Source organism: Ylistrum balloti, unplaced genomic scaffold (assembly GCF_031769215.1).
Source record: "Ylistrum balloti isolate Yb309-2 unplaced genomic scaffold, AGI_CSIRO_Ybal_v1 Utg370110, whole genome shotgun sequence".
Classification (NCBI taxonomy): Eukaryota; Metazoa; Mollusca; class Bivalvia; order Pectinida; family Pectinidae; genus Ylistrum; species Ylistrum balloti.
The window spans coordinates 1,320,806-1,346,651 of NW_026782132.1; the positions used below are offsets into that span (position 1 = coordinate 1,320,806).

At 34.1% G+C, this 25,846-nt stretch overlaps 2 protein-coding genes across 2 annotated transcripts; one reads left to right on the plus strand and one right to left on the minus strand.

Moving 5' to 3' along the window:
- Positions 1–7,880: 7,880 nt before the first annotated feature.
- LOC132550195 (uncharacterized) lies at positions 7,881–13,392 on the plus strand. The gene is made up of 8 exons (XM_060214227.1): positions 7,881–7,981; positions 9,386–9,619; positions 9,797–10,009; positions 10,314–11,156; positions 11,299–11,539; positions 12,120–12,212; positions 12,654–12,755; positions 13,120–13,392. The coding sequence occupies exons 1-8, from the start codon at positions 7,881–7,883 to the stop codon at positions 13,390–13,392; spliced, it is 2,100 nt and encodes a 699-aa protein (XP_060070210.1).
- Positions 13,393–13,859: 467 nt separating this feature from the next.
- On the minus strand, positions 13,860–25,191 carry LOC132550196 (leucine-rich repeat-containing protein 74B-like). The gene is made up of 14 exons (XM_060214228.1): positions 25,182–25,191; positions 24,477–24,773; positions 23,560–23,747; positions 22,913–23,020; positions 21,952–22,045; positions 21,125–21,174; positions 20,583–20,661; positions 18,858–18,943; positions 18,536–18,730; positions 18,178–18,273; positions 17,757–18,017; positions 16,344–16,429; positions 15,642–15,701; positions 13,860–14,037 (listed from the first exon to the last, which is right to left on the minus strand). The coding sequence occupies exons 1-14, from the start codon at positions 25,189–25,191 to the stop codon at positions 13,860–13,862; spliced, it is 1,788 nt and encodes a 595-aa protein (XP_060070211.1).
- Between the last annotated feature and the right edge of the window lie 655 nt (positions 25,192–25,846).

Here is a 25,846-nt window from a genome sequence, read left to right on the forward strand (position 1 = left end):
CAATTTATGTCGCGAACGGATCTGGCACCGTATAAGGTCAGTGGATTGTCGATGAACCATGACTTCATGGGCTCCTGCTTCGCTCAGGTGTTAATAAAGATAGCTTATTGCTTGCTTCATTTGGAAGGTAAAAAGACACTATAACATCAGGATTCAGATCTTTTCCAACCAAATGCTTAGAACATACCCTAGCTTCTTAAGAACACTAGCTGTTATGATTAAACATCACAGTATAGCTCGTTTTGGTGTCCTGTACTTGTCTTCCGTGTATTTACAACATATACTTCACTTTGGATGTGAGGCTGGGGCATAATCAAGGTCATCTACACAGACATTTACTATTCGACGGAGTTGTGCATTCATCATCAAAGACATCGTCGTTATTTTCATTGCCATTGCTGTCTTGCTTAGATCTTTTCTTTAAATATTTAACATAGGACTTTAAACACATTTTCATATTCTCTTCGTCTGTAAGAGACACTTTCTTCGGACAAAAGCTTTAGCATACATGACTGAACTCTACGAGGATGGACGCCATCACCTACTTTGAAGTACTTAAACTTGGTGGTGCATTCAAACCCATTACACGTGTATTTTAGATGTATACAGAATTTTATTTTTATAAACATCAATGATTTTCTATTCAAATATAAACAAAATCAACAAAAATTTTAACAACATTAACAATAACGACTGTTTAACAAAGGTACAAAATGATATTTTAATATCTTTTACTGAATAACAAAAACACATAACAGTACTATTAAATCAACTTTTTAATTCTATCAAGATTGATAGCTGTGTCAGGATGATGATATCACTTTGTGATAGTGATACCAGCTGAGAGCCTGATCATAAGACTGTAATGTCCTCGTGATACAGGTTAATCTCATCCAAATGATGAAATAACAAATTTGGCGATAGTCGAAAGTTTCCCTCAAGGCCATCTGTCAAATCGTGTTAGATGCAAATATCAAAAGAACAAAAATGATATGGTTTTATTGTGTTTTTCATGCATATGTCTTCTTAGGTGAAGAATGAAGGTGTGTTGTTTCGTTAAGATTTACAATTTTATATGTTAAATGGGAAATCCTGTTAATAATAGTTGTACATATGAACATAAACTCATATGGAATCATACTTACTTCAAAATTAATATCAATTAAAAAAAAATTTTTGACATTGATTTTCCTGTTCAAGTGTGTTTTTACATATAATGTCTCAATAGAAAGCCAATTATTATGTAGAAATTTAAAGGTAACTATGTATGCTGCTGAAAATGGTCAATGTGTTGCCATATGACTAGTTAATGGTGCGTGGGACAATAGAATTTGTTTGATTTAGTGTAGAGCTGCTTCAAATTATTTTATATCATTAAAACACCCTATCAGGTGCAACACCCTCTTTGAGAAAGATTTATTCAATATATTATTTGGAAATAGCAGGAAACTTCTATTATCAAAATTAAAGATGGCTCCTATCGGCCATTTTGTCACAAATTGAAACAAGCACATCTAGGTCTTATGTATCACATTATGTCAAAACTGGCGAGTAATTAATCCTACAGCTGATAGGTTATTTTTATTGTACGATTTGACCATGTACTCTCAGTACTTTGATATTCAGTCAAAAATTAGGGGGTAAACGAAAAGAAGTTCCGAAATCTTTGCATATCCAGTAATTCAGAAAACACTAAATGTATATGATGAAAGATAGTTATTTAAAGATAATTATAAGCATGAAAATTTGAGGGTACACAAATGGTTATTAATTTGTTTTGCTGTTTTTGTACCAATTTGTTGAAAAAATGGTTTTTGGGGGCATGTTTGCAATTAAAATGCAGTTTGTATTAAATGTATATGACACATAGCCGATTGTCATATATCAGTTCTAAGGTCACTATATATGCTGTTTAGCTGTGTAACTGTGATATAGATCATTTTTATGACTTATGTCAGGTAAAATGCCTACAGGCTTCTGTTTTTCCTGGTATCGATATAGGTGACACTGCAGTCAGAATAATGATCCAACAGGTTTTTAACTGTAGCGTGGACCGTTTTTCACCCTCAATGCAACACCTCCTTTATACATTTATGTAATATTGGTGGGTTTTTTTTAATTTTTTGTGGGATTTATTATTATTATTATTATTATTTTGTGTACATAGAACACAATGTCAATGGATTAGTTCGTGACTTTATTCAGCCATTTACGAATTAAACTATTGTAACAAGTAAACAATGAAAAAAAATCAATAACAACACTTACATAGGGGAGATAACTCTTACAAAACATGACGGAGCGAAATGGTTCACGACGCTTCTCATATATGTTACAGAAAAATAAATTTTGTGTCTTCGATAAGAAGAAGTTACATCACATGATATAGTTAACAATGATCATACAAAGTAGACATAATAAACATATACAACAATAAACCTACAGCACCCAAGTGTGGTTCAGAGCCACTTACAAGTACAGTATGAATCCATGTGTCACGCTGGTATAATGCATTATACATGTAATAATATATACGTTTTGTCTCTGTCAGTACGTGTCCTGTTGACAAGATGGTAAATCAATAACGAAATGACGAAACACAGAGCAAAACTAACTGTAATGTCGGGTAGCTGCCAATTAAGACATCAAGGAAACCTCAGAGCCCCTATGACGGTATACAAAACTGACCACTCTGACAAATCGTTACAAGTAAGACTTACACTTTGCAAACAACGACAACTAGGGACGACAAATGTACACATTACGGAATTCACCAGCGAAAATCATAAACTGGATATAATATTGAACCTAAAGTAACACATATTACATGTAAAATATAAATGTATACATCAAAATAGGTCACTGCTACAGTTATGTGTTATTTTTGTTTTTGAAACCATCTCAGAAATTAATTAAAAGCTTTGATAGGAATATCTTTTAGTTTCATGCTGGTATGAAAGAAAACCCTTTTACAAACCGAATGAATTAGCATTCATGATACGTTTGCATAAGGTTTTTCTTTCATTCAACATGAAACTAAAAAATATTCTTGTCAAAGCTTGATGACGAACATCACTCTATAACAGTTCAGTGTTTTTACTACCTACAAATCGATCTGTCTCGTGCTGATAAGTATCTGATTCCAATTTAGATAACTGATGTTTTTCCAATAATGTAGTCTCTCAGACGGAACAGCCTGTGTTCCAAGGACGTCATCAAGGTAAGGTCATTGGTACATATTGCGTTGGTTTGAATTACACCTCGTTCGTGGTAATTTTTATGCAATGACGTTGGTTATGTCTATAACGCGTAATGTTTGATTTAAACATATTTTATTGGTATCAAATATACAGGTCGGATTGGGCACAAGTTTTCTAACTTTCCTATAAAGTTTGACAAAATACATAATAATAAGACAAGACGATATGTTTAAATACAATTATTATGCGAAGAGAGAGAAAAAGAAGAGAGAGATTAATTAATTTCTTATAAATCTGTCTCTCCTACAATGAACAACACTACTAAAAATATAAAACACGTTTCAAAACTTGCAAACTTTTCTAGAGTTCGTCACATCTCGTGCTTATTTCACTTTCTCCTGTCATACGGGTCCTTCAAGTAAACATCACCACTAGTGCGTCGGAGCAAAGAGAGACCAAACATTTTCTATAGTGTAAGTGTACCTTTAAATTTCACACACACACACACACACACACACACACAGAGAGAGAGAGAGAGAGAGAGAGAGAGAGAGAGAGAGAGAGAGAGAGAGAGAGAGAGAGAGAGAGAGAGAGAGATCAAAATCTATTTGAGTTAAGTATATACTGCTGAGTGATTTGACATATTTTTACATTATCTTCATACGAGTAGTTAAGGCTACCATATAGAAGTAACTGCAGGTCTAGAGGGATAAAATTATTTAGCTCTCGGTAAAGAATCGCTCTCTGGTTAGTATAATAATTACAAACAAAAAAATAGTGGTAAGTGTCTTCAACGGGATGTCCACATTCACAGCAACGATAATCTATAAGATTGGAACTGAAAAGGTCATTGTTTAAGGTAATGGATTTACTTCTTAACCTCGCGTGCAGTATAGTAGCCTTACGACTACCAATTAAATAATAATTTGGAAACACTGTAGGGGTTCGAAGGGAATTTTTAAAGATAGAACAAGAAACACTTTGTCTTAATTTCAAGTTCAAGTTGGTTCCAAAGTCGGATAGTAGACGGAAAAAAGGATAAACTTGTTAGTTGTAGTCGGAAATTTGGTAAAGAGTAATTTTGCACATGACGGAGGTTATATAGAGAGTTTTCTGATACTAAAAGGGACAACAGAGAGGACAGATAATTAGGAGTGAGATGGTTACTTATTTTGTAGAAAAGCTGTAGTATTCTCCTAGAGCGTCTTTCTGATAGCAGTTCTAGACCACTTTCAGAATAGAGTGAATTTCTACTGATATAAGATGGTAAACCAGTGATAATTCTAGCAGATTCTAACTGAGGTTTTTCTAGTTTGTCTGCATCACTGAGAGAGCACCCATCCCAAACTTCACAACAGTATTCTAGTAATGGAAGTATATGAGCTTTATAGATTTTGACCAAAGTTTGTCGATTTAACATGTATTTAATTTTACAAAGGATATTTACCTGTTTGGATGCATCTTTACAAATATTTTCTATGTGTCTTCCCCATTTACAATTTTCATCTTAAGTTATCCCTAGATGTTTATGATGGTCTACAAAGTCGACACTCACATTATTAAATTTAATATCTATGACACGATCGTGCTCAATATTTGAAATATGTAAAGTTTCCGTTTTCAAGGGATTAAATTTAACAAGCCACTTTTCTGTCCAATTTTGAATTTTAGCCGGGTCTTTATCAATTTTAGTTTCGATGGCCAAAAGGGAAGTACCGGAGCCAAATATTGAAGTATCGTCGGCAAACAGTTTAGAGAGACTTTCAAGGTTATCAGCTATGTCATTAATATATAAAATAAAAAGTGAGGGGCCCAATACCGAACCTAGTGGAACACCTGCATTTGTAGATTTAACGGAAGATTTACTATTTCCTACATAGATTTGCTGTTTTCTATTACCGACATAATTGTTCAACCAAACTAGAAGTTTTCCATTTATACCATAATTAGCTAGTTTTACATTCAATCCCTTGTGCCACTCCCTATCGAACGCTTTAGAAATGTCACAAAACACTAAACACGTTGACTCCATATTTTCAATATTTTCACATAATGTATGATAAATTTCAATAATTTGATGAACAGTAGAATGACCAGGCTGGAAACCTGACTGGTGTTTCAAAATTATCGAATTATCGAGTAAATAATTATTAAGATATTTTACAACCAAACGTTCAAAAACTTTGCCAAGAGTACTAAGTAGAGCTATTGGTCTATAGATAGAAGACTCCTTTTTATTCCCTTTTTTGAATAACGACATAATTAAAGCCAATTTTCCACTGTGACGGGAAGACGTGTAATATATAACAAATTGTTGTACATTACACACAGCGAATTATCTATAGGTTTCAAACAACTTGATTTTTAGGATAAAATTTGTATATGTTACTATATAATCTGAACTACTTAATGTATACAAGAATTTTAAAAAAAACTTTAAAATGAAGCAGACTGAACTGAATATATGTTTTTGGAGTCACACGTACACTTGATAAAGGGGAGGAAACTCCTACTTAAAATGCTGCAGTTGTACTACAAGCCAAACCTGTCCTATAGTAAAATTGACTTCATAGTGACTTCTCTTGTTTACCAACACATTTTTTTCATCTCCTAACAAATATTTTAATATGAAAGTAACCTAAACTGTCATGAACACTATACACTGTGTATACGTATGTAATCTTTGTTTAAAGTACTCGTATAAACAACTCAAATACAAAATAGCCTTACTTAATTAAAAACAAAACAAAAACAAACAAAAAAAAGACAAACAAAAAGTCTTGAATAGGTGCACAATTGGTAACTCAAACACCGAATTCGTGCCTCAGCTGCCCATTTTTTTTTTTTTTTTTTTTTTTTGTCAGTTTCAGCAATTATGATGATTTATCATACAAGACAATCGAAGGCATAAGTATCGACTTCGAACTGAGTATTGTTGGTATTAGTGATTTACGTGTTAAAGTATAACTTGGGTATTTGAAACGTTTACGACTGTACAAAAGACACATAAGTGGATATGACCTCTCTCTCAATCTCAATAAAACGTTAGAATTAGATACAATACAGCCAAATAGACAATTAAGCCGTGTTTCGTCCTTCTAGGACTCGGCTTTGATGCCTACCGCCTTAATTATTGAGGTGAGGGGTTTTAATTCAGAGATAAGTTATCTAGAGAAAATATGTATTTATTATTATTATTTTCTCGATTGAGATTTTAACTAAGATATTGATATCTGAAGCAGCCACATAAACAGTTAACACAATGTCTTCCGTAATTCCATAATTCTTCGTTATGTCATCGCTTCAATGTCTTGTCTATCTGTTCTTTCTGATGATAAAATGCCCCTCCCCTCCCCCCTCCCCACCTCCCTTGCCTTGATTTCGCACGATTTTGAAGTACAGCTAATATATAGTAGACTGTGTTGAATATCTACTATTTCATTAATGTCAATCAGTACACTACCTAGCTGATTTGTTGAAGGGTTTATCAAAACAGGTCACAAAGACCCTGCCAATTGCTTTATTTTATAGATATATTGATGATCTCTTGTCTTCACATAACAACCAATTTATTGACCATATGCAAATCGTGTATACCCAAAAACGATTTCGAGTTGCTTGTTCTTTTAAGCATGATAGACTACGTGGAATATTATACACACTGAAAATGGACCCAAATGACACAAAACTATGTTTGTGTAAATAATTTAGACTAAAGCACATTTATATTAAATAAATAACTTAGCACACATATTCGGTCAGCACCGCACCACATGTATATTAAAAAAACATCGGATGTAACATACAGAAAACGTTTAAGTGAGTGATAGAACAAATGAAAACTACCAAATGTATGTAAGGTCTGAATCATACAACCTTGCCTGGACACTCGGTTTATATATATATATATATGTATTCAGATAAAAAGTTGTACCACATACAGTAAGTCTTGCTATGTGAAGATTTTGTGTAAGTAAAAGTAGGACAGAGGACGTTGAATTTACAATAATATTTGAATGTAATAACGCTAGCAGATCGATAGTGTTCGTGTTTATTTGGCTATTTATAGCCACACCGCGTCGGTTGCCAAACTGTCATGCTCCAGTTCTTTAACGTATTCTACATCCAACTGTACTGATTTCAGGAAGTTGGTACTCTTTGGCTGACAGAATTTTCGTTGAAACCACATGTCATATTAGGGGAATAATCAGGTCACATGAAAACGTAAGTAGCTGGTTATTGTATGGCCGACAAATTCGGATATTTAGTACATACATGTAGCTTCCATATAAACATAAATGTAATTTATATAAAAATGCATTCGTCGCTTCATGTTTTCATATTGATCATCTTTAACATTAGGGTTTACACACAATTTGATATGGCAAGGTATGGTATGTTGAAACTGTCAATGCCGTGTAATATACATGTATATACACCTGTACTGTATAAGATACAGGTGAGCGGTAAGTTATGTGTGCTGGTGACACATGTGGAAGATCCATTGATCTATTTTAAGCTAACCGTTCTCAGTATAACACGTGTGATCGAGAATATCAAGACATAATACACCCGGAACTTGTTTACTTTTAGCACCACCTCATTCACTCCAGACTTGACGAACGATAAAGAGCTCTGGATATTGGAGGATACTTCTGAGCCGAACGCCATCGTGACGTCATGTCTTCAAGAGCTGCTGTTGACAGTGACAGTGATGATACGTTAGACATTACAGAGTTTACAAAACATGGCAAGAGACTCAAGAACTCAAGATCAGCATGGTATGTATACATCTTTTTTTAATTAAGATCAGAAAGTTATTTCATCACTCATAGTTTAGATATCATGAAACATGATTTTGGAATATCATATATTTATTAGATAATGGTAGGTTTGTATGAATATGTCACTAAAAATAAAGACAATTTCGACAGAACATCATTTTATTGTTGTTTCAATGCTACAAACATTATTGTTGTTATAATATTCATAATAGAATCTTTGTCTGTTAGTGTTCATATATACGTTAAAATGGATATCGTTATTAATAATACTGTTATCACAAAAGTAGACGATTCTTAGTTGTGATATATATATACTATGTACAGGATACTGCTACATGTATCAAAATACATGTAGAACTTTGTCTCGTTATGGTCTTATATATGATTTATTGTATACTGTTATCACAATATCAAATAATTGTGTCTGTGTATGTTCTTAAATGTGTTGTACTGAATACTGTCATCATAATATTAGAATCAATTACATAAATGTCCTGTTGTAATTTTGATAACAACCTTTACATGGTTGACATGTTTAGTATAACAAGGTGAGTGTGTGACTGCTTCCCAGTGTTTTCCATGTGACGTCATGACTTCACGGCGTCATAGATATTGTGACGACACCAAGGAAAGGGATACAAGTACATTGTATGGAGTTAGAATATCGCCAGTTCAGTCCAATAAAATACTGTAAATGTCCGGAAAATAAGTTATGTGATAAAAGAATCTGTTATCATTATCATTATAAAACTCGTCATGATTTATTTTCAATTACCTCTCTGAAGAGAGTCTCGCTTCATAAATCTCCTATGAATGAGAACTCAGGTAAATTCTCTATGTGATTTGGTAACACCTTTATATATGATATTTGTACTTCCTGATACAACGCCCTATAAGTTTACTCAATCCGTTCTGATGTAATAAAGGATACATTTTTAGATGTTCTAGAACCTACCAGTATTACTTCCTGGTGCAGCGATCATAGCCATTTTAAATGGAATAAACCATGAAGATAATATAATATCGTGAAGGTGGTTAAAATCCGTGTACAATGTACCCCTATATTGTATCATTTCTAATTTCTCGTCTGGATTTTAATTTCCCCCCTTTTGATCTCTGGCATTCCAAGCCTTGCTGAAATGTCTTGGGTGCTATTTACCAGATATACGTTATGTGTATAGCGCTTTGTGGTTGACGGGTTTAGTAGATCAATTAAGATATTGAGACAAAGGGCCCTTGTTAATGGGATTAGCAAAGCGTATATGTAAATGGATACGAATTGCACCATGATATGTACTGGTACAGTATGTGATACGTAAGATATCTATGTCAGTATAATCAGATGTCAGAGTTGCATTTCTGTTATTTCGTCGACATAGAAACACTTATTTTATAAATCAGGACATCAGAAGTACCGAAGACCATGCGGGAGGAAATAGAGGTCGCAGAGACAGAAGCTGCTTTCTACCAAGGAATTCTTGACGTCATCATAGCGCATCTCGACCCTGATATTGAGGCTGAAAATATCGAAAGGCTTGTCCTGCCACCAAGGGTTCCAAATGATGTCAGAAAGAAACTCCGCAAATACAGGGTTGAGGCAAAGAACATTATTGAATACATAAACGAAAACACGGGGTGAGCTCAACTGTAACAGAGATAGATTAATTTGTGTTGATATGATTTTTAATAGTTAAAATATGTATACTCTTGAAATAGATGTTTACGAACCATCCTTTAGTTTTATTATTAATGTAATAATAAAACAACCTTATATATATTGAAAATAATTGACATTTTGCTTGTCATGTTCAGAGACGAGAAGGAAGACGAAAAAAGGAATGAAGATGAGAAAGCCGAGGCTATATTTTTAACGACATTAATTGAAAAGTTGTGCTCGGCACTGAAACAAGACACCATATCTTCCAAGTTTAAACTACCTCGTGTTCCTGTTGTGAACGTAGAGAGAAAAGATGTATTGAAACAGTACAGAAAAGACGCAAACGAAATCGTCCAATGTCTAAAACGGTTAGAAATATCTTCTTAATTAGTTCAGATTTTAGATAAGATAAATAATTTTGCATTCATTTGATCAACTGACAAAGTTAATTCTAGTGGGTTCTTTTATAGAAATATCATGGTGATGTTTGTTAAGGTTAACATGTCCTCATGTCAACATAAATATTGAAATCATACTTATCAATAGTTGTCCTCCTGAACTACCCTTATGGCATTTATATAACTATCCAATGAAGATATCAAGCTCGTTGATCGCATGTCTGAATAATATATAAAGTTTGTCAATAGAAACCTCATCTCTTCATTGTTTAAGGTTAAAAACTCAGAAGATAGATAAGGTCACCCAAACCGACTTTCCACAAGAAGACAAGGAAGTGAGACAGACTAGGGTCACAGAGTACATTAACTCAGCTTCATCAACAAAGAGTGTCCCCGAAACGAAGAAGAAAAAGATTATTCAGCGCACAAGACAGACTCAAACAGACTTCGACGAACACGCTCCGTGTACAGCATCAGTATTAGATCCGATTGGGAAAACACTCGGCAGTTCTGTACACCCTCCGTCCTACAATACTGTTTTGTCCGACTACAAAGTAACACAAGACGGTGTAGCTGTTACTAAACCGGAACAAGTTCAACATCCTGATCTTTTACAGACTATTAAAGGTGTAGATGGCAGAAATTTTAAACAACATCAAGATGCAAATGAACAACAATATCAACATCATCACTACCACACTCACAGCATTCAGCAGCAACAACAACAGCAGCAACAACAGCAGAGGGTGATGGACGATGTGGTTCCTAACAGAGAAAGTCGAAACACTGCTGATCAACAAGATAGGTTGACTGACGGGCATAACGCGCAACATGACCAACCGAGACAAAACAGAAGCTCAGATCAGTCTAGTGGAAGAGTGATGTCAGGTTTAGGTGATGATCGACCACTCACGTCTGACAATGATACTGAATTGTCTAATTACCTGAAACAGACCGATGGAAGTCCCACAGATAAGTCAAGTAGGGATTATATCAACATGCTGGAAGCTCACAACTTCAAGCTGTCATGCCGTGTATCGTTATTAGAGAGTCAACTTCACGATTCACAAAGATCCCTTGTGGTGTCGGCGTACTCAAATCAAACTGTTCTTGACAGGTAATTTATACACATTTGAATTACAAATATATTTAGAAAAGAGATATGTAATCTCAGAGATCTTTTAAGCATTTTATCTTTTAATTTTAACATTCGGGTCAGCATGTTTAGATATCTTGGTTTACCATTTTCTTTTTTACAGAGTAAGTGATAATATAAGGTCATCTGTCCATGAACCACCAAATTTACATGACATCCATTCAACGTCACAGCCCTCCACCCGTGAGTTGTCGGATCTTGCGGACAGATATAGACCAATTAAGCTAGCAGAGAAATTTGCAAAATTATACGATAGAGAGTGGGTTGATATATTCACGTTTGAAACGACAGATATGAAAAAATCCGAACAAAATGCAATAACTGATATTCTTGAGGTCATCCAGGTACGTATGGCTTAACTTAACGTAGGAAAAATTATGTTTGCATCATGGTGTCAGTACTCTTACTGTTATTAAATACAAATGAAAATTAAAAGTACTGAAAATAAAAAAAATAAATTTGTTTGATAAATAAATTTAGAGCAAAAGCAATATATCTCGTCAGACTAAATTAGCGTATTGTCGGATGTAAAAAGGATGTAAGAAAATGAAACTTTGGAATAGCAATAAATAGGAATGTCTGTCATAATTCTCACAAATGCACAGAATTGGTTATGGTGAAAAAAGGAAAAAAAATCAAAGTTTCATTTCATGTGTTTATTGCGAGAAGTAATTATACAATTATACTGTACATCTGTTTCACATGTTTCTTCAGTGCCGATACTCTGAAAGTATTTGATAAATAACAGCATCATTAATATTCATATTTCACCGTCATTTGATTCATCCCGTTTTCTTGTTGGTAAAGCAGTCAATAATACTGTATGAAAGATGAAGGAAAATTCATTTCACACATATGTCAAGATTCTGAGAACTTGTTGATTATCTAATGACCATATTTGGAATATGTTTATTATCTTCTCAGAGCATTTACCAAATGTGTGCAAGACTTTCACAAGAACAAATCGAGGATTGGCAGGACCAGATAATGACCGTAAAGAGATCAGAATTACCAGAGGTACTGTAGAAACAGAATTATGCTGCATAAAACGAAAGAACACTTACACATTGTTTTCGTATCTGTTTTACGGGAAGGTATCGCACCAACTATGAATGTGTTTATGTGAATATTAGTGTAAATAGATAAAACTCTGTTACTAGAAGATTATCAAAATAGATATCAACAACTTCTAAACTATTTCAGAGGTCACCTTCTGTGGATCTTTCCATAAAATTTTGCCAAATCCGAAAAATATCAAAGAATCTGTCAGTTATATCATTAAACACGTATAATGAGAAGCTTAAGATATCCTGTTATTATCACATATGGAACTAAACAATCAATAGATAGTGAAATTGGGAACAAGCTCCGAAGTAATAATTACGATAAAAGAAAGTATGTTAAAGGAAAAGAAATATTTTTCCTTGATGCATTTTTGGTTTTGAATTTATTTTTCAGTTTCTACGACACGTTCGAAAGCTGAAAGATGACGCCTTATCCGCAGCTTTGAAACAAACTCAGAAGGAAATGGCAGTTGATTCGATTCCGAATATACGGCAGGTATGAATTATCTATAGGTAAATTTAACACAAAGGTATTGTTTCAAATCAGCACTAGTTTGCATGACTGTGGAGTACAAAGGTAAATCGACTTTGGTATACAACAGAATAAAAATTAGATTTAGAACACATGAATCAATTGGACGTAGAACGTATGTTTTTAATGAATAATTTTATATTATCTTAAATTATTTCTTAAACAAACAAGTCTAGCGCACAGCAGCATCTTCTGTCAGTAATGAATGCATGAAACAAAGCTATACACAGCGATACAATTTTGTTCATTAGTGATTTTGTTTTTGTATTATCACTCACCTGAACCTTTTTTATTTTATACACTTCTTTCTTGTGATCTTGACCTACAGGAGATTGTCACCAACGAAGCATTGGCATCGTTTTACGGCCCGGAGCTAGCTAGCTGTGAGGAGTTTGTATTAGCGTGTGTTGATGTGTGTTGGCTAATGACAGTGAGCGATCCCCCCATACTTCTCGATTTCACGTGCAAGAACGGGTCAAAATTTGACAAGGACGTTTACTCAGTATACACAAAAACGGGCAAGAAGGTGGACTTCCTCGTTTGGCCACCTGTTTATGGAGAGGGCCAATTACTTTATAAAGGAGTAGTTCAGCTGATGTAAGAAAGTGATTAGTTCGTAGTATGATATATTTGACAAAATGGCGGTCTTTCTTGACGGCGTTACATTTGTGTTCTTGTAAACTCTGTTGTATTCTTAATATCCGTGAACAAACTGCTTTGCAAAAATATCTAAACATACTGTAATTGACATTCTTTATTAAAAATAAAAGCTAAATATCGTCACCATATCATAATGTCCTGTAGTAATTATTATGAAATATTACGAAAGACATTAACAACAGTATATATTTGTTTTAATGTAAAAGAGAAAGGTTGACGGTAACGCAAACGCAATACGTGTGTTATAAGGTATCCAGATTTTTCCACCCGAATTTATCTTATAATGTTATTGGATATTATAATATTGTTTGGACTTTGAGAAATAAGTCTTTCAAATAGTCTTATTCATTTATGCCTCTGTAGAAGAACTCACAACACAGTTTTCCATCATTACACCGTATATTCATATCACCCTGCCTTTTTGGAAATGGGGCTTCTTACGTCTTTAGGGGCTCCAAATGCTTGTGAAAACTGTTTTTTGTCCCCTTGGATTTTAGCGTTAGGGGTGCGAAGCGCTTCAGCTCGATTTTCCTCTCTTTCCTTGATGATCTTTCGTTTAAGTTTCCGTTCCCCTTCAATGAATTCTCTGTAATTAAAGTAATGATACATTGTCAATAGCGATCTAACTTTTGTGATGTTTATGCTTCTTATTTAGTTGTATCTGTTTTAACGATATTTTTTAAACGAATCTTCAATGATTTGTAAACCAATATCCTCGGAATATAGACAACAAAACGAAAAGTGCGCGTTATCTTAAAACAAATCAAAATAACACTACAAATAATGCGGACAAAACATCCTCTTTAAGTGAGATTCAACTTACAAGGAGTTTAAACCATGCGACACAGACAAATATCGAACATAGACAAAGGCACATTAATACATGTACTGTAAGTAAGCAATGCACACGATTAGATTCCTTTGAGATTGCATGACAAATTAAATCAGAGCACACATTTTCCTTCCTATTCACCTAAAGACCGATGATGGGTTTAAAACGGGACAAATTTATAATTCATTTTAAAAGACAATACTAGGTTAGGCATTATTCAATTAAATATTTAAGATTCAATTAAATACATGTCAATAGGTTTGTTCGAAACAAACACATCCTTAGATACGAAAGTTTGAAAACAGTGTTGATATGTGATTGGGATTTGATAGTGAATACTTTGTGTATGTCAGTTAATGTTATGATCACCCCAATCAACAACATCCATTTACCCTGGTTACTACAGAACATTAGTTAACTGTAGCACTTGCTGCACTCATCTGCTGAAGACTAGGAAAGAAGAAAGGAATCAAAACTGATTCAGGTGACATCGTACACAATAAAAACACTAATACATAGAATTAAAATGAACAAATAAAAATACGCTAAAAGCTGGCATGTGGTAAGAAAAGATTAGCAACCTATGCTACATTTAGCGTTTATCATGATGGTGTACGTCAAATCTATTATCATAAAGCCTGGTTGAAAAAAGTCCTGTTTGTGCTGTTACTGTTTCCTAAAAGTCCGGCGATGATAAGGAGTGAGGAGGGGATCATCGTCATACAAATATGTTCATTCAAAATTCTCTTAACCATATATCAGATTTCAATGCGTCAAATTATGGACGTTTAATCGTTCAATTTCACCTGTATCAAATGTGCCAGAGCCTATATTACCCCATCAATGGAAATTATAAATCGCAAAGTGTCTCGTGGCTTTATGGAAAGGAAATAGGAAATAGTGTCAGTCTTAGTCACAGAAAAGGTAGAACAGAGTTCTTATATTTTTAGAATTTTTCAATTATTAAACGTACAAAATTGAAATAAAGACCAATAGGAATTGCGTAACAGTGATGAAAGTCATAGAAAGAGTATCTTAAAGAGGAGATCAGTCATTCAAATTATTTGATAGCCTATTCTGTGAACTCGATGATCTGAAGTTGTTTCTTTTAAACAACAAAGATACGATTTCAAACAACATACATTTTAAATACTGAAATGTTTATCTATCAAAATATGAATTAACGTGGAAATGATATCATGCTTGGATGCGGACTTAATTACACTAATAACTCAGTATGGTTATAGAATAATTAAACGGAATACAGAAGATGGCTCGTACAACAAAAAGAGATCCAGTAAGGCGAAAAAGCAAGCCTTTCTAGCTTCAAAAACTAGCATGCATATTTAACATTTTACCTGTAGGTACCTGGATACCGTCGTTCCATCCTTTTCACCCCGGTTTCTAACCTATCAATCCTTTACAAGTGTGATCAACGGTCAAATTGGTTAGTACATTATCAATATTTCAAGAAAGGAAATTTTCAGAAATAAAAGTATGACATACACAGCGAAAGGTCATGTATAATATAAACCGGATGGATTAAGTAAAATAGATATGAGTAGATATGATTCTAATCAAAATAGACAAAACCACGATTAACATGTGTATTAATTTCTATCGATCTAACTGATGTCAACAGGCTACATAATGTACATTTATAAAATTTTGTAATATATATCTGTAAAATATATTTAAACACAGAAAAAGCAACAGTTTCTACATAATAGCAAAATGTGTTATCAATGGATGATCACTTTTGGACGCCTGTCACCATAACTAAAATCACTTTAAATCGACTTTATATATTTGATTTATACTTGTTTAATTACAGATTAACACAAACATACTCAGCAGATCGTATATTAACCCTTTGAGAGTAAACTTTAACGACCCGTAACCAAAAGATTTGATTGTGATCACTAGACAATCAGTGATAGGAACCAAACCAAAATGTTACTCGAAAATGTTAGTGGAGTTAAATGTTGGAAGTGATGGAATTCAATCTAGTTCACACCGTTGAGAGTAAACAAAACTATGAATGCTATAATATTACTTACAGCAGATCTACAGAGCCGTCTTTGTTGGTGTCAAGGTAACTCATGACGGAGTCTAAAGCAGCACTGCTGATCGGGTAACCTTCCAACTATGTAACAATAAATATAGTTATACAGTAACTCATGACGGAGTCCAAAGCAACATTGCTGATCGGGTAACCTTCCAACTATGTAATAATAAATATAGTTATACAGTAACTCATGACGGAGTCCAAAGCAACACTGCTGATCGGGTAACCTTCCAACTATGTAACAATAAATATAGTTATACAGTAACTCATGACGGAGTCCAAAGCAACACTGCTGATCGGGTAACCTTCAAACTATGTAACAATAAATATAGTTATACAGTAACTCATGACGGAGTCTAAAGCAAAACTACTGATAGGGTAACCCTCCAACTATGTAACAATAAATATAGTTATACAGTAACTCATGACGGAGTCCAAAGCAACACTGCTGATCGGGTAACCTTCCAACTATGTAACAATTAATATAGTTAAACAGTAACTCATGGCGGAGTCCAAAGCAACACTGCTGATCGGGTAACCTTCCAACTATGTAACAATAAATATAGTTATACCTGATAGGGTAACCCTCCAACTATGTAACAATAAATATAGTTATACAGTAACTCATGACGGAGTCCAAAGCAACACTGCTGATCGGGTAACCTTCCAACTATGTAATAATAAATATAGTTATACAGTAACTCATGACGGAGTCCAAAACAACACTGCTGATCGGGTATCCCTCCAACTATGTAATAATAAATATAGTTATACAGTAACTCATGACGGAGTCCAAAACAACACTGCTGATCGGGTATCCCTCCAACTATGTAACAATAAAAATAGTTATACAGTAACTCATGACGGAGTCTAAAGCAAAACTACTGATAGGGTAACCCTCCAACTATGTAACAATAAATATAGTTATACAGTAACTCATGACGGAGTCCAAAGCAACACTGTGGTTCGGGTAACCCTCCAACTATGTAACAATAAATATAGTTATACAGTAACTCATGACGGAGTCTAAAGCAACACTGCTGATCGGGTAACCCTCCAACTATGTAACAATAAATATAGTTATACAGTACATGTAAGGCATGACGGAATCTAAAACTGCACTTTCGAGTATGGCATTCAATATAGTTTCAAAAGATATGATTGCGTTTCCATTTGAAGAACTTTGTCCCTGCTAATTTTTTATATGACAGGCCTAATACTAATCATAAAATAAGGGTTTCTCTTGTTAACTATACACATTTTACTGCCCTAGATACATCACAATATGAATATCCTTAAGTTAATATTTTATGTCAACATACGTAAGTATGTAGATTCGCATATATCAAGACTCAAACTATCTTAAAATGTGTTGGATTGTGCGTATCAAATAATGTCGTTATACCTCGAAAGCAAACTGCATTTCCTCTCGCGTGAGGGAGTTGTCAGAGTCCTTGTCTATCTTCAGGAACAGGTCGATGGTACGTAGATGTTCCTTCATGAAGAAGAGTATCCTGATGGGATCTATGTTAAATATGTTTTTAGGATCGGCCTTGAAAACCTTGGCTTTGTTTAGAGGTAGTGCCATATCGTATCGCACTATAAACATCCTGTTTTTTTGTAGTTCATCAAGTATGGGCTGGAAATCCTTGTCTACAACAACTCCCTGAAATCATAACCAACATACTTCTGTTAAAGCAATTTCAGCATTTAAAGCAACTTCCGACGTGCTGTAAAGTAATCAATAAAAAGGTGCGAGAGTTTCTATTATTCCCATGGCTTACTTTAGGTACAAAGGGGAAGGAGGACGAGATGCAATAAAATACCTCGATATCCAGTTCTTTCATTGTGTTTTCCTTGGCATGTAGTATTCGATTCAGTAAAATGGAGGTCATCGGAGCAGTAATAGGGTTGTGCGCTAACTGAAAATATAGGAATTAAGATGTTCAGGGTGAAATCAACCTGGAATGCTTGTTTGTCAAAAACTACAGACGTTGCTTTATTTGTATGACAAGTAATGTGTGAAGTGCTAACGCAAAGCTTTGGTTCTTTCGTCTCTAAATCAATTCAAGGATGTTGTATTGATAGAATGATGTACGTAAGTCGAATGATGAACATGTTTAACAATTGTTCAATAGATTATGTCATTTATCCCTAAAATAGCAAACACAAAATGGTTCTTACTCTTAAGGATGCTAGTGTCTTGTTTTTCTCCAAACCCTTTATAAGTTCAAACAAAGCAGGTGGATGCACACGATTATTGGCCAGATCGAGGCTCATCAAAGTGGAGTTATTTTCTAATACACGAGACAGGGCAACACAACCTTCAAACCCAAAACCATTCCATGCTAGATTCACTGTTGTCAATTTCACGTTTTTCTGCAAGACAATAAGTGATAAAATACCATATATTAGTATGGTTGTTGTAATTTCATATCAGATTTCATGTAATAATCGTTTATTTTTTTTATCTGATCTGATCTCATACAATATACTATTAACTCACCTCTAAGCCCTGGGCGATCCCTACAGCACCGTAACCCCGTATATGGTTCCAGCTAAGGTCAAGGCTAACCATTATCTCGTTTTCTTCTGTATGTCGTGAAAATAAAAACATATGTTGGTATTTCCATGTCAACATACAGAAAATTCAAGATGTCCAGCCATTTCATCAAGCGTGTTTTTGTGGTAAACGACATTTTACATTAGTTTCCAAAGTTCACAGTAACACTGTGAGACACGTCATTCGTTTTTTGTCTTTCTGAAGTAGATCATATCATAAACAATAAATACCGAAATTATGAAAAAAAAAATTTGGGGGGTTAGTGCATCTGCCCTGATTTTCTTGGTTTGCTCATCTCATGTGAATTGTGGGATAAGTTCATTTCCCCTGAGCTGTAGGGTTAGAGCATTACTGACCTATCACTACTGACCAGTCTTATTGACCCATCCCTACAGGCTACTCAAACTCACCTATCCCTACAGACCAGTGTTATTGACCTATTCAAACAGGTCAGTCTTACTAACCTATCAATACAGGCCACTCATACTGACCTTTCCATACAGACCGGTCTTACTGACCTATCCATGCAGGCCACTCTTATTGACCTATCCCTACAGGCTACTCAAACTGACCTATCCCTACAGCCCACTTGTATAGACCTTTCAATACAGGCCACTCATACTATCCTATCCCTACAGGCAACTTTTACTGACCTATCCCTACAGGCAACTTTTACTGACCTATCCCTACAGGCAACTTTTACTGACCTTTCCATACAGGCCACACATACTATCCTATCCCTACAGGCAACTCATACTAACCTATTCATGCAGGTCACTCATACTGACCTATCCCTACAGGCCAGTCTTACTGACCTTTCACTACTGGCCAGTCTTATTGACCCTACAGGTCAGTTTTATTAACCTATCCATACAGTCCAAAAGGGTATGTTTGATATTCATTCTGGTGTGGATGCAAACATTAAAACATATGATATTAAGCAAAAGAACGCTATTGTACCCAAACGAAATTCGCATTTTTCCTAAGGTTTCATAACAAATCGTAATTTCATAGAGGTTTAAATTTGGAGTAAGCGATATATTCGCAGTAGAGAGAAACTTGGTTATATAATAATGTATTTTATCATATATAGTAACATATTTCAATATCGTTGGATGGATTGTCATTTTCACGCAATGTTACACATCAACACTAATATAAGTAAAAGTAATAAAACATAGCAATTTAGTTGCAATTGAAATAGTTAACTTCCTGAAATTTTAACCAAGACCAGTCATCAAACAAATTCAGTCAATAAAATATTGAATTAATATTTCAGTTCAAAATTATGCTTTGCCTTTTTTCTTTTTTAATATACAAGCTTTTGTATGTAAGATATTGGTACATGGAAGGTAACTCTTTTCTTGAAGTGACTTCAGCTGCTTTTAAATGCATTGTTTGGCTCTACTGTATCTTATTCTAAATTATGCAAATGTGCTATTCACTTGCGTGTCTTTGTACAAATCTTAATGGTCAGTCACTTAAGTAATTTGTTAACCGTTATATATGGATTTAGCAATCAGACTACTTGTTGTCATTGCAAACCAAGAATACGTAAAAAGTAAATAGGTTTCATATATTATACATCACAAATATCATGGATTCAGACAAGAAGATTTATTTTCTCTCAAAGTACTTTTTCTGTACTAGTTTTGAACCTATACTTACTGATGGCGTGACCGATCATAATAGCACTCTCTCCAAGCTTGTTCTGTGACAGGATTAATTGACCGATACTTTCGTTTTTCTAAAAGAAAAAAAAAGTGATGATGTTATTTTGTACGAGTTAGGCGTTCTTCCCGTTTGCTCATAATCCTGACTATAAATACATTGTAGAAGCTGGTACATTTTCAGAGTTTAGAATACAAAGCATGATGCCATCAAATGAAATGTTTCGTAATGAAAAGTTGTGTACAGTCATTGAATGTTACGTCACTAGTTTGCGTGAGTTTGTGTTTTCATGATGTTATTCTCAAATAAATTACAAACACATGTTCACAAGGGCAGTTAACATTACGAATGTCATTTTTATCTTGCCAACAGAGTTATGTAAAGAGGAAATAATCTAAAACTAAAATGATGAGGAAAGTTCGTTTTTACTTAAAAAAGAAAACGATGACCTTACTTCTGGACCAATATACAAAAATATACATCAAGCAATCAGCATATGGTACTCTACTTGTTACATAATTTCTCGTTTATTTACTTACCTCGATTATTTTTGCAACGTGTGGGGCGTCGTTATCATCCAAGTCATTATCTACAAACACAAGAGACGAACATGTCTGAAAAGAAACTAGTTTCTGCATTTTTTTTTCAAGTAAATGTAGATACGTAAAACCTAACCGCACTATTCAAAGTCACTTTACGTTTATTATCATCACACAACGTTATCATTTATGCCTACATATCTTTTCAAAGAAGCCTTGCTGTGTTTTACTGATCAAAACAATTTTGTGCGACCAAGCGCTTCTGTTTTAAAGTATTACTCCACACCCTGATGAGGCCAAACTTGTTATGCAGATATGAAAATGTGTTAATATCAATGTTTATTTACATAGTCTACATTTTACTTTCTATGTATTGTTCATCCTCTAGCGAGGGAGGATGTAAGTAACAAGGCTCCTTTTTTTATTTTTCATTTCTTTCAAACAAACCATTAGTTTTGTATTCTATATTGATAAAGTGACAATGAAAGTATGTTTCTGGCATATATTCTGTAAATGGCATATTCGTTGTTGTAGGTATTAGACCTTTCTTATGCAAATATTAAATCACTGCTCTTTCAGCGATTTTGTCCACCTATCTTGGTTACTTTAGAGTGCTACCTCTTCGACATTAACTGACCAAATGACACTAGCCTTCTGGTGCACAACCTTAAATAGTCAGTGAATAGTAGAGCTGCAAAAAGAAATTCCTACTTAACTTCTTCAATAAAAGGTTCACTTAAAAATCAGCCTTCGCATATGCCTGTTTGCATTGATGTAAATGTCCTACTGTGGTTAAATGACTAATTTGAATATTATTGTATACATACCACCCAGGTCCAGTTTCCGTAAAGTATTTGATGTTGACAAGAAGTCCGCTAAGTTCTTCATGGCTGGACCATGAAGGTTACATTTTCTCATTATCTGATAATAAAGGCAACATTTGTCAAAACACATGTCAAGTGCAGCAAAAGCGAAATTCAACACATATTCAATAATAACATAGAAAACCTATTGGTGTAAAACAAAATAAAATCATATCTGAAAATGTATAGTCAATATGTTTCAGGTAAGAGATTTGACCAAAACAATATTTAAAGACTCCTTTTAAACCCCACAAATAAAATTAAAAAAAAAAACCCAACAAGATCCTTTTCTCAACTGAGATTTTGAACAATATATCCTTAACTAATTTCTACATATCTTATACATGTACTAGACTTTACTTCTTACTTGAATTTATGCACTTAATACCACACTGGGTCATACTTTTGAATATATTTCATAATACTATAGAAGTCTTAGATCACTATTGTCTTAAACATCAATATCAGTATCACTCTTGTGTATATTTGTACATAGGGGATCTTACACCAGTTTCTATTTTGATAAGATATATTTTTTATATGAATGCTTCTTGCGAGGTAACGATTCAACACTATTTGCCACAATTTATTAAGACCAATGATGGTTTGACGTGATAAGAGATAATGGAAACATTCATCTCAGCCAATCAAATCTTCGCTTGGTCATATTTCACATGTGTATTACAAAATCAAAGTAATATCTAACAACGGGATAAGTGTGCGATATACCTATCACTCCTGTGTATGTTATATGCAATAACATGACAGGTGTGTGATATACCTATCACTCCTGTGTATGTTATATACAATAACATGACAGGTGTGTGATATACCTATCACTCCTGTGTATGTGATATACAATAACAGGATAAGTGTATGATATACCTATCACTCCTGGTTATTTGATATACATTAATATACGTACTACCACACTCAGTTGTTTATTAGATTTCAGTATTTGGCACAAGTAGCTGATTTCCTTCACCCCGAGTTTGTTTCCAGACAGATCGAGTTCCAAGACATCAAGGTTATTCTGGAAAAATATTGACACTGAATAACTAGGAAAAAGTGTGACAATATTATTTCACTCAGAAAAGACAATCTTTTGAATACTCATAGCACAGTTTTAAAAGTATTCATACTACGATAAAAGCAAATCCCAACTTGTTCAGCAATGAGGAATGAATTCTGTTTGCTTACCATTTTCTCAGAAATTACACATCAGAAAAGGAAATCGACCTGATTCAAGAGTGGGATTCAATAAACTAAAGCAGGAAACAGGAGGAAAAGAGGGATTCAAAAATTAATAATTATTGTTATATTAACAAAGAACCATACATTGTTTACATTTCCCATAGCAATATTTCATACAATTTTTTCATTAAAATTAGTAATGTATCCTTATTGGGAAACTTTCACGAAGAAAACCGGAAAACCATTTTTATACAATGTCCAACAAGTGTACAATCTTTCTTATGAAATGTGTTACATGCCATTGATAAAATGTGCATATCGTTGTAATAATCAAAACACAGCCAATGATATCTCAGTCATCTATTTGTATATACTTACTGCAATACTGACGAAAATGACTTTAAGTTCACGTGCGGACAACTGGAGGTCGTCTATTGAGAACACTGTCTGACCAATCTGCTGTAAGACCTTTTTGATTGGAATTAAACCCTTTCGTTTACATGACTTCCGATATAATGCACGACATTGTTCGATCTGAGTTGCATAGCGTTCCGCTTTTGGAGCGTCTGTAGGGGAGGAAATGGTCTTTATTAAAACCTTATGGATTAACATATATACATTGTATCTTACACAATTTCACAATAATTGCTATTAGAAATGTCGCTCATGTTTATCTGAAACTCGTTCACCATTTTTTGTTTAAACATATTCTATTACCGTTATGCAAAAGGATTGGGCACAAGTTACAATAACATTCTTTACGCCCTTTCCTTTAGAAGATAGAGAGATTTACCCGAATTTCATTGCTAAATAAATACATTCTTACAAAATACATCTTAAATATATCTTACACTATCTTATTCATTTAACCGCACAAACCGAATCATGCTATCACACAACACAAGCATGCTCGCAAGCCATAAAATTTGGACACAAAATTAAACTAATTGGAAAGAAATTATTGTGCGATTTCATAGAGAGCCACAAGAACGTGGAACGCGATCTATCTAAAACCGGCGAGTACTCAATATGTACTGCTGGAAATATATAAATAAATCCTTATTATCATCACTTGAGTAGCCTTCATAGCCAATTAATAATGGCAAAAATTTATGAAGGTTCCTGAACATGGCCAGACGTTGGTCGTTATATCTACCACATGCAAAGGAGAAATGATGAGCATTTTCATAAGGATATCCACATGCACAAGAAGGAAAGTTGTTTATCAATCAATTCCTGTATACTTTTTTCTACATGTTTATATATTTTTCAGTTTCATGAATTTGTTCTGTTACCTTCCTCATCTTCATCGAAATCGTACGGTTCGCTCGGATCAAATGTAGTGGCATTTTCAAGTGTGAATTTTGTCTTCCTCTTCCTTTGCAGAGCCTTAAAAGACGCCCGAGAAAGATTCCGAGATTCCAGGCGAGGACTAGTCGATTCTGGCTCGTCTTTTTCGTCGTCTTTTTTCTTCACTGAGGTTGTGGACAATACTGTGTGCTTCCGAGAAAATGTCTTCGACGGAGATGAAGGTAGTGGAGGTAATTTCACGTCCGCCATGATAGAAAGGTCACTGTCTTCCCGCTTAAGGTCTGTAAATAAAAACTAACTGCATAAGTCACCGCATATTGTGCAGCTATACGTAGAACATTATCATTAAACCAATAATGGATTAATGCACTGATAATATGTACAAACTAGCAAGGCAATATTGTAAGGAAATCTGGCACGGAATAAATGGTAATATTGGGCATAAAATAGTACGTCTTTATTATACGGAAAATCAGCTAAATATAGTACAGCAGGTATGTACAGAAAATAAGCAAAACATTGTGTCGATTAAATAGTGTATTAAACAAAAATGGTGCATATTTTGATAAATACCGTGAACAATACGGCATTATATCGTTCTGTAGACAAAGTACTGTAAACAGGTAACCGAGTGTACGGGATTATCATTAACCAGTACATATGATTGTTAACGTCAATACAATAATTACAATACGGCATTATAACGTTTTGTAGACAAAATACCGTAAACAGGTGATCGATTAAACGGGATTATTATAAACTAGTACATATGGTTGTTAATATCAATACAAAGGCTATATAATTATATACATTAAGTATTGATATAGTAAAATATAGATATATGATGATTGCTCAAAAGATGCACAAGTTGATATCACATTCTTAGTTTAAAGTAAGATAAAGTAGAGCTAAACATCGAATTCATCTGCATCATTCAGCTACTGCTAATGTGGCAATGGAGGAAAATCAGGTGTGATTAAAAAGCAATAATGTCAAAAATCAGATAATAGAATAACACCGATATGACTGCTGCCAAAACCACAAACTCTCTACCCATTGTTTATTTTGATGTCACGGCTGGATGAGATGACATCATTATAATAAAACTTGTTTGTTATATACCTCGCCGTATTTAATTTGTTATATTTAACTGAACCTGAACATTTTACATTTACCTTATAGAAAATAATAATGAGCTGTTTATTTATCCAAGTTTCCACGGTAGGCCTACGTGTTACAAAGACCAATAAGCAAAAGTACAGTGAAGTATATTCCCTCTGACAGTTTTATAGTACTCATTGAAAAGAAATCCTTCGGCTGATAAAACTACAAATCTGACCGCTATTTATATATA

Bases quoted from the DNA above. Each gene is read 5' to 3' on its own strand.
- LOC132550196 (XM_060214228.1), bottom strand. The intron at 18,944-20,582 runs GTAAGTATAGGT...CACGACATACAG, and splicing joins TATGATCGGTCACGCCATCA to AAGAAAACGAGATAATGGTT. The intron at 16,430-17,756 runs GTATAACGACAT...ATTGTTACATAG, and splicing joins AAATGCAGTTTGCTTTCGAG to TTGGAAGGTTACCCGATCAG.
- LOC132550195 (XM_060214227.1), top strand. From the start codon at position 7,881: ATGTCTTCAAGAGCTGCTGTTGACAGTGACAGTGATGATACGTTAGAC. The intron at 7,982-9,385 runs GTATGTATACAT...TTTATAAATCAG, and splicing joins AAGAACTCAAGATCAGCATG to GACATCAGAAGTACCGAAGA. The intron at 10,010-10,313 runs GTTAGAAATATC...TCATTGTTTAAG, and splicing joins ATCGTCCAATGTCTAAAACG to GTTAAAAACTCAGAAGATAG.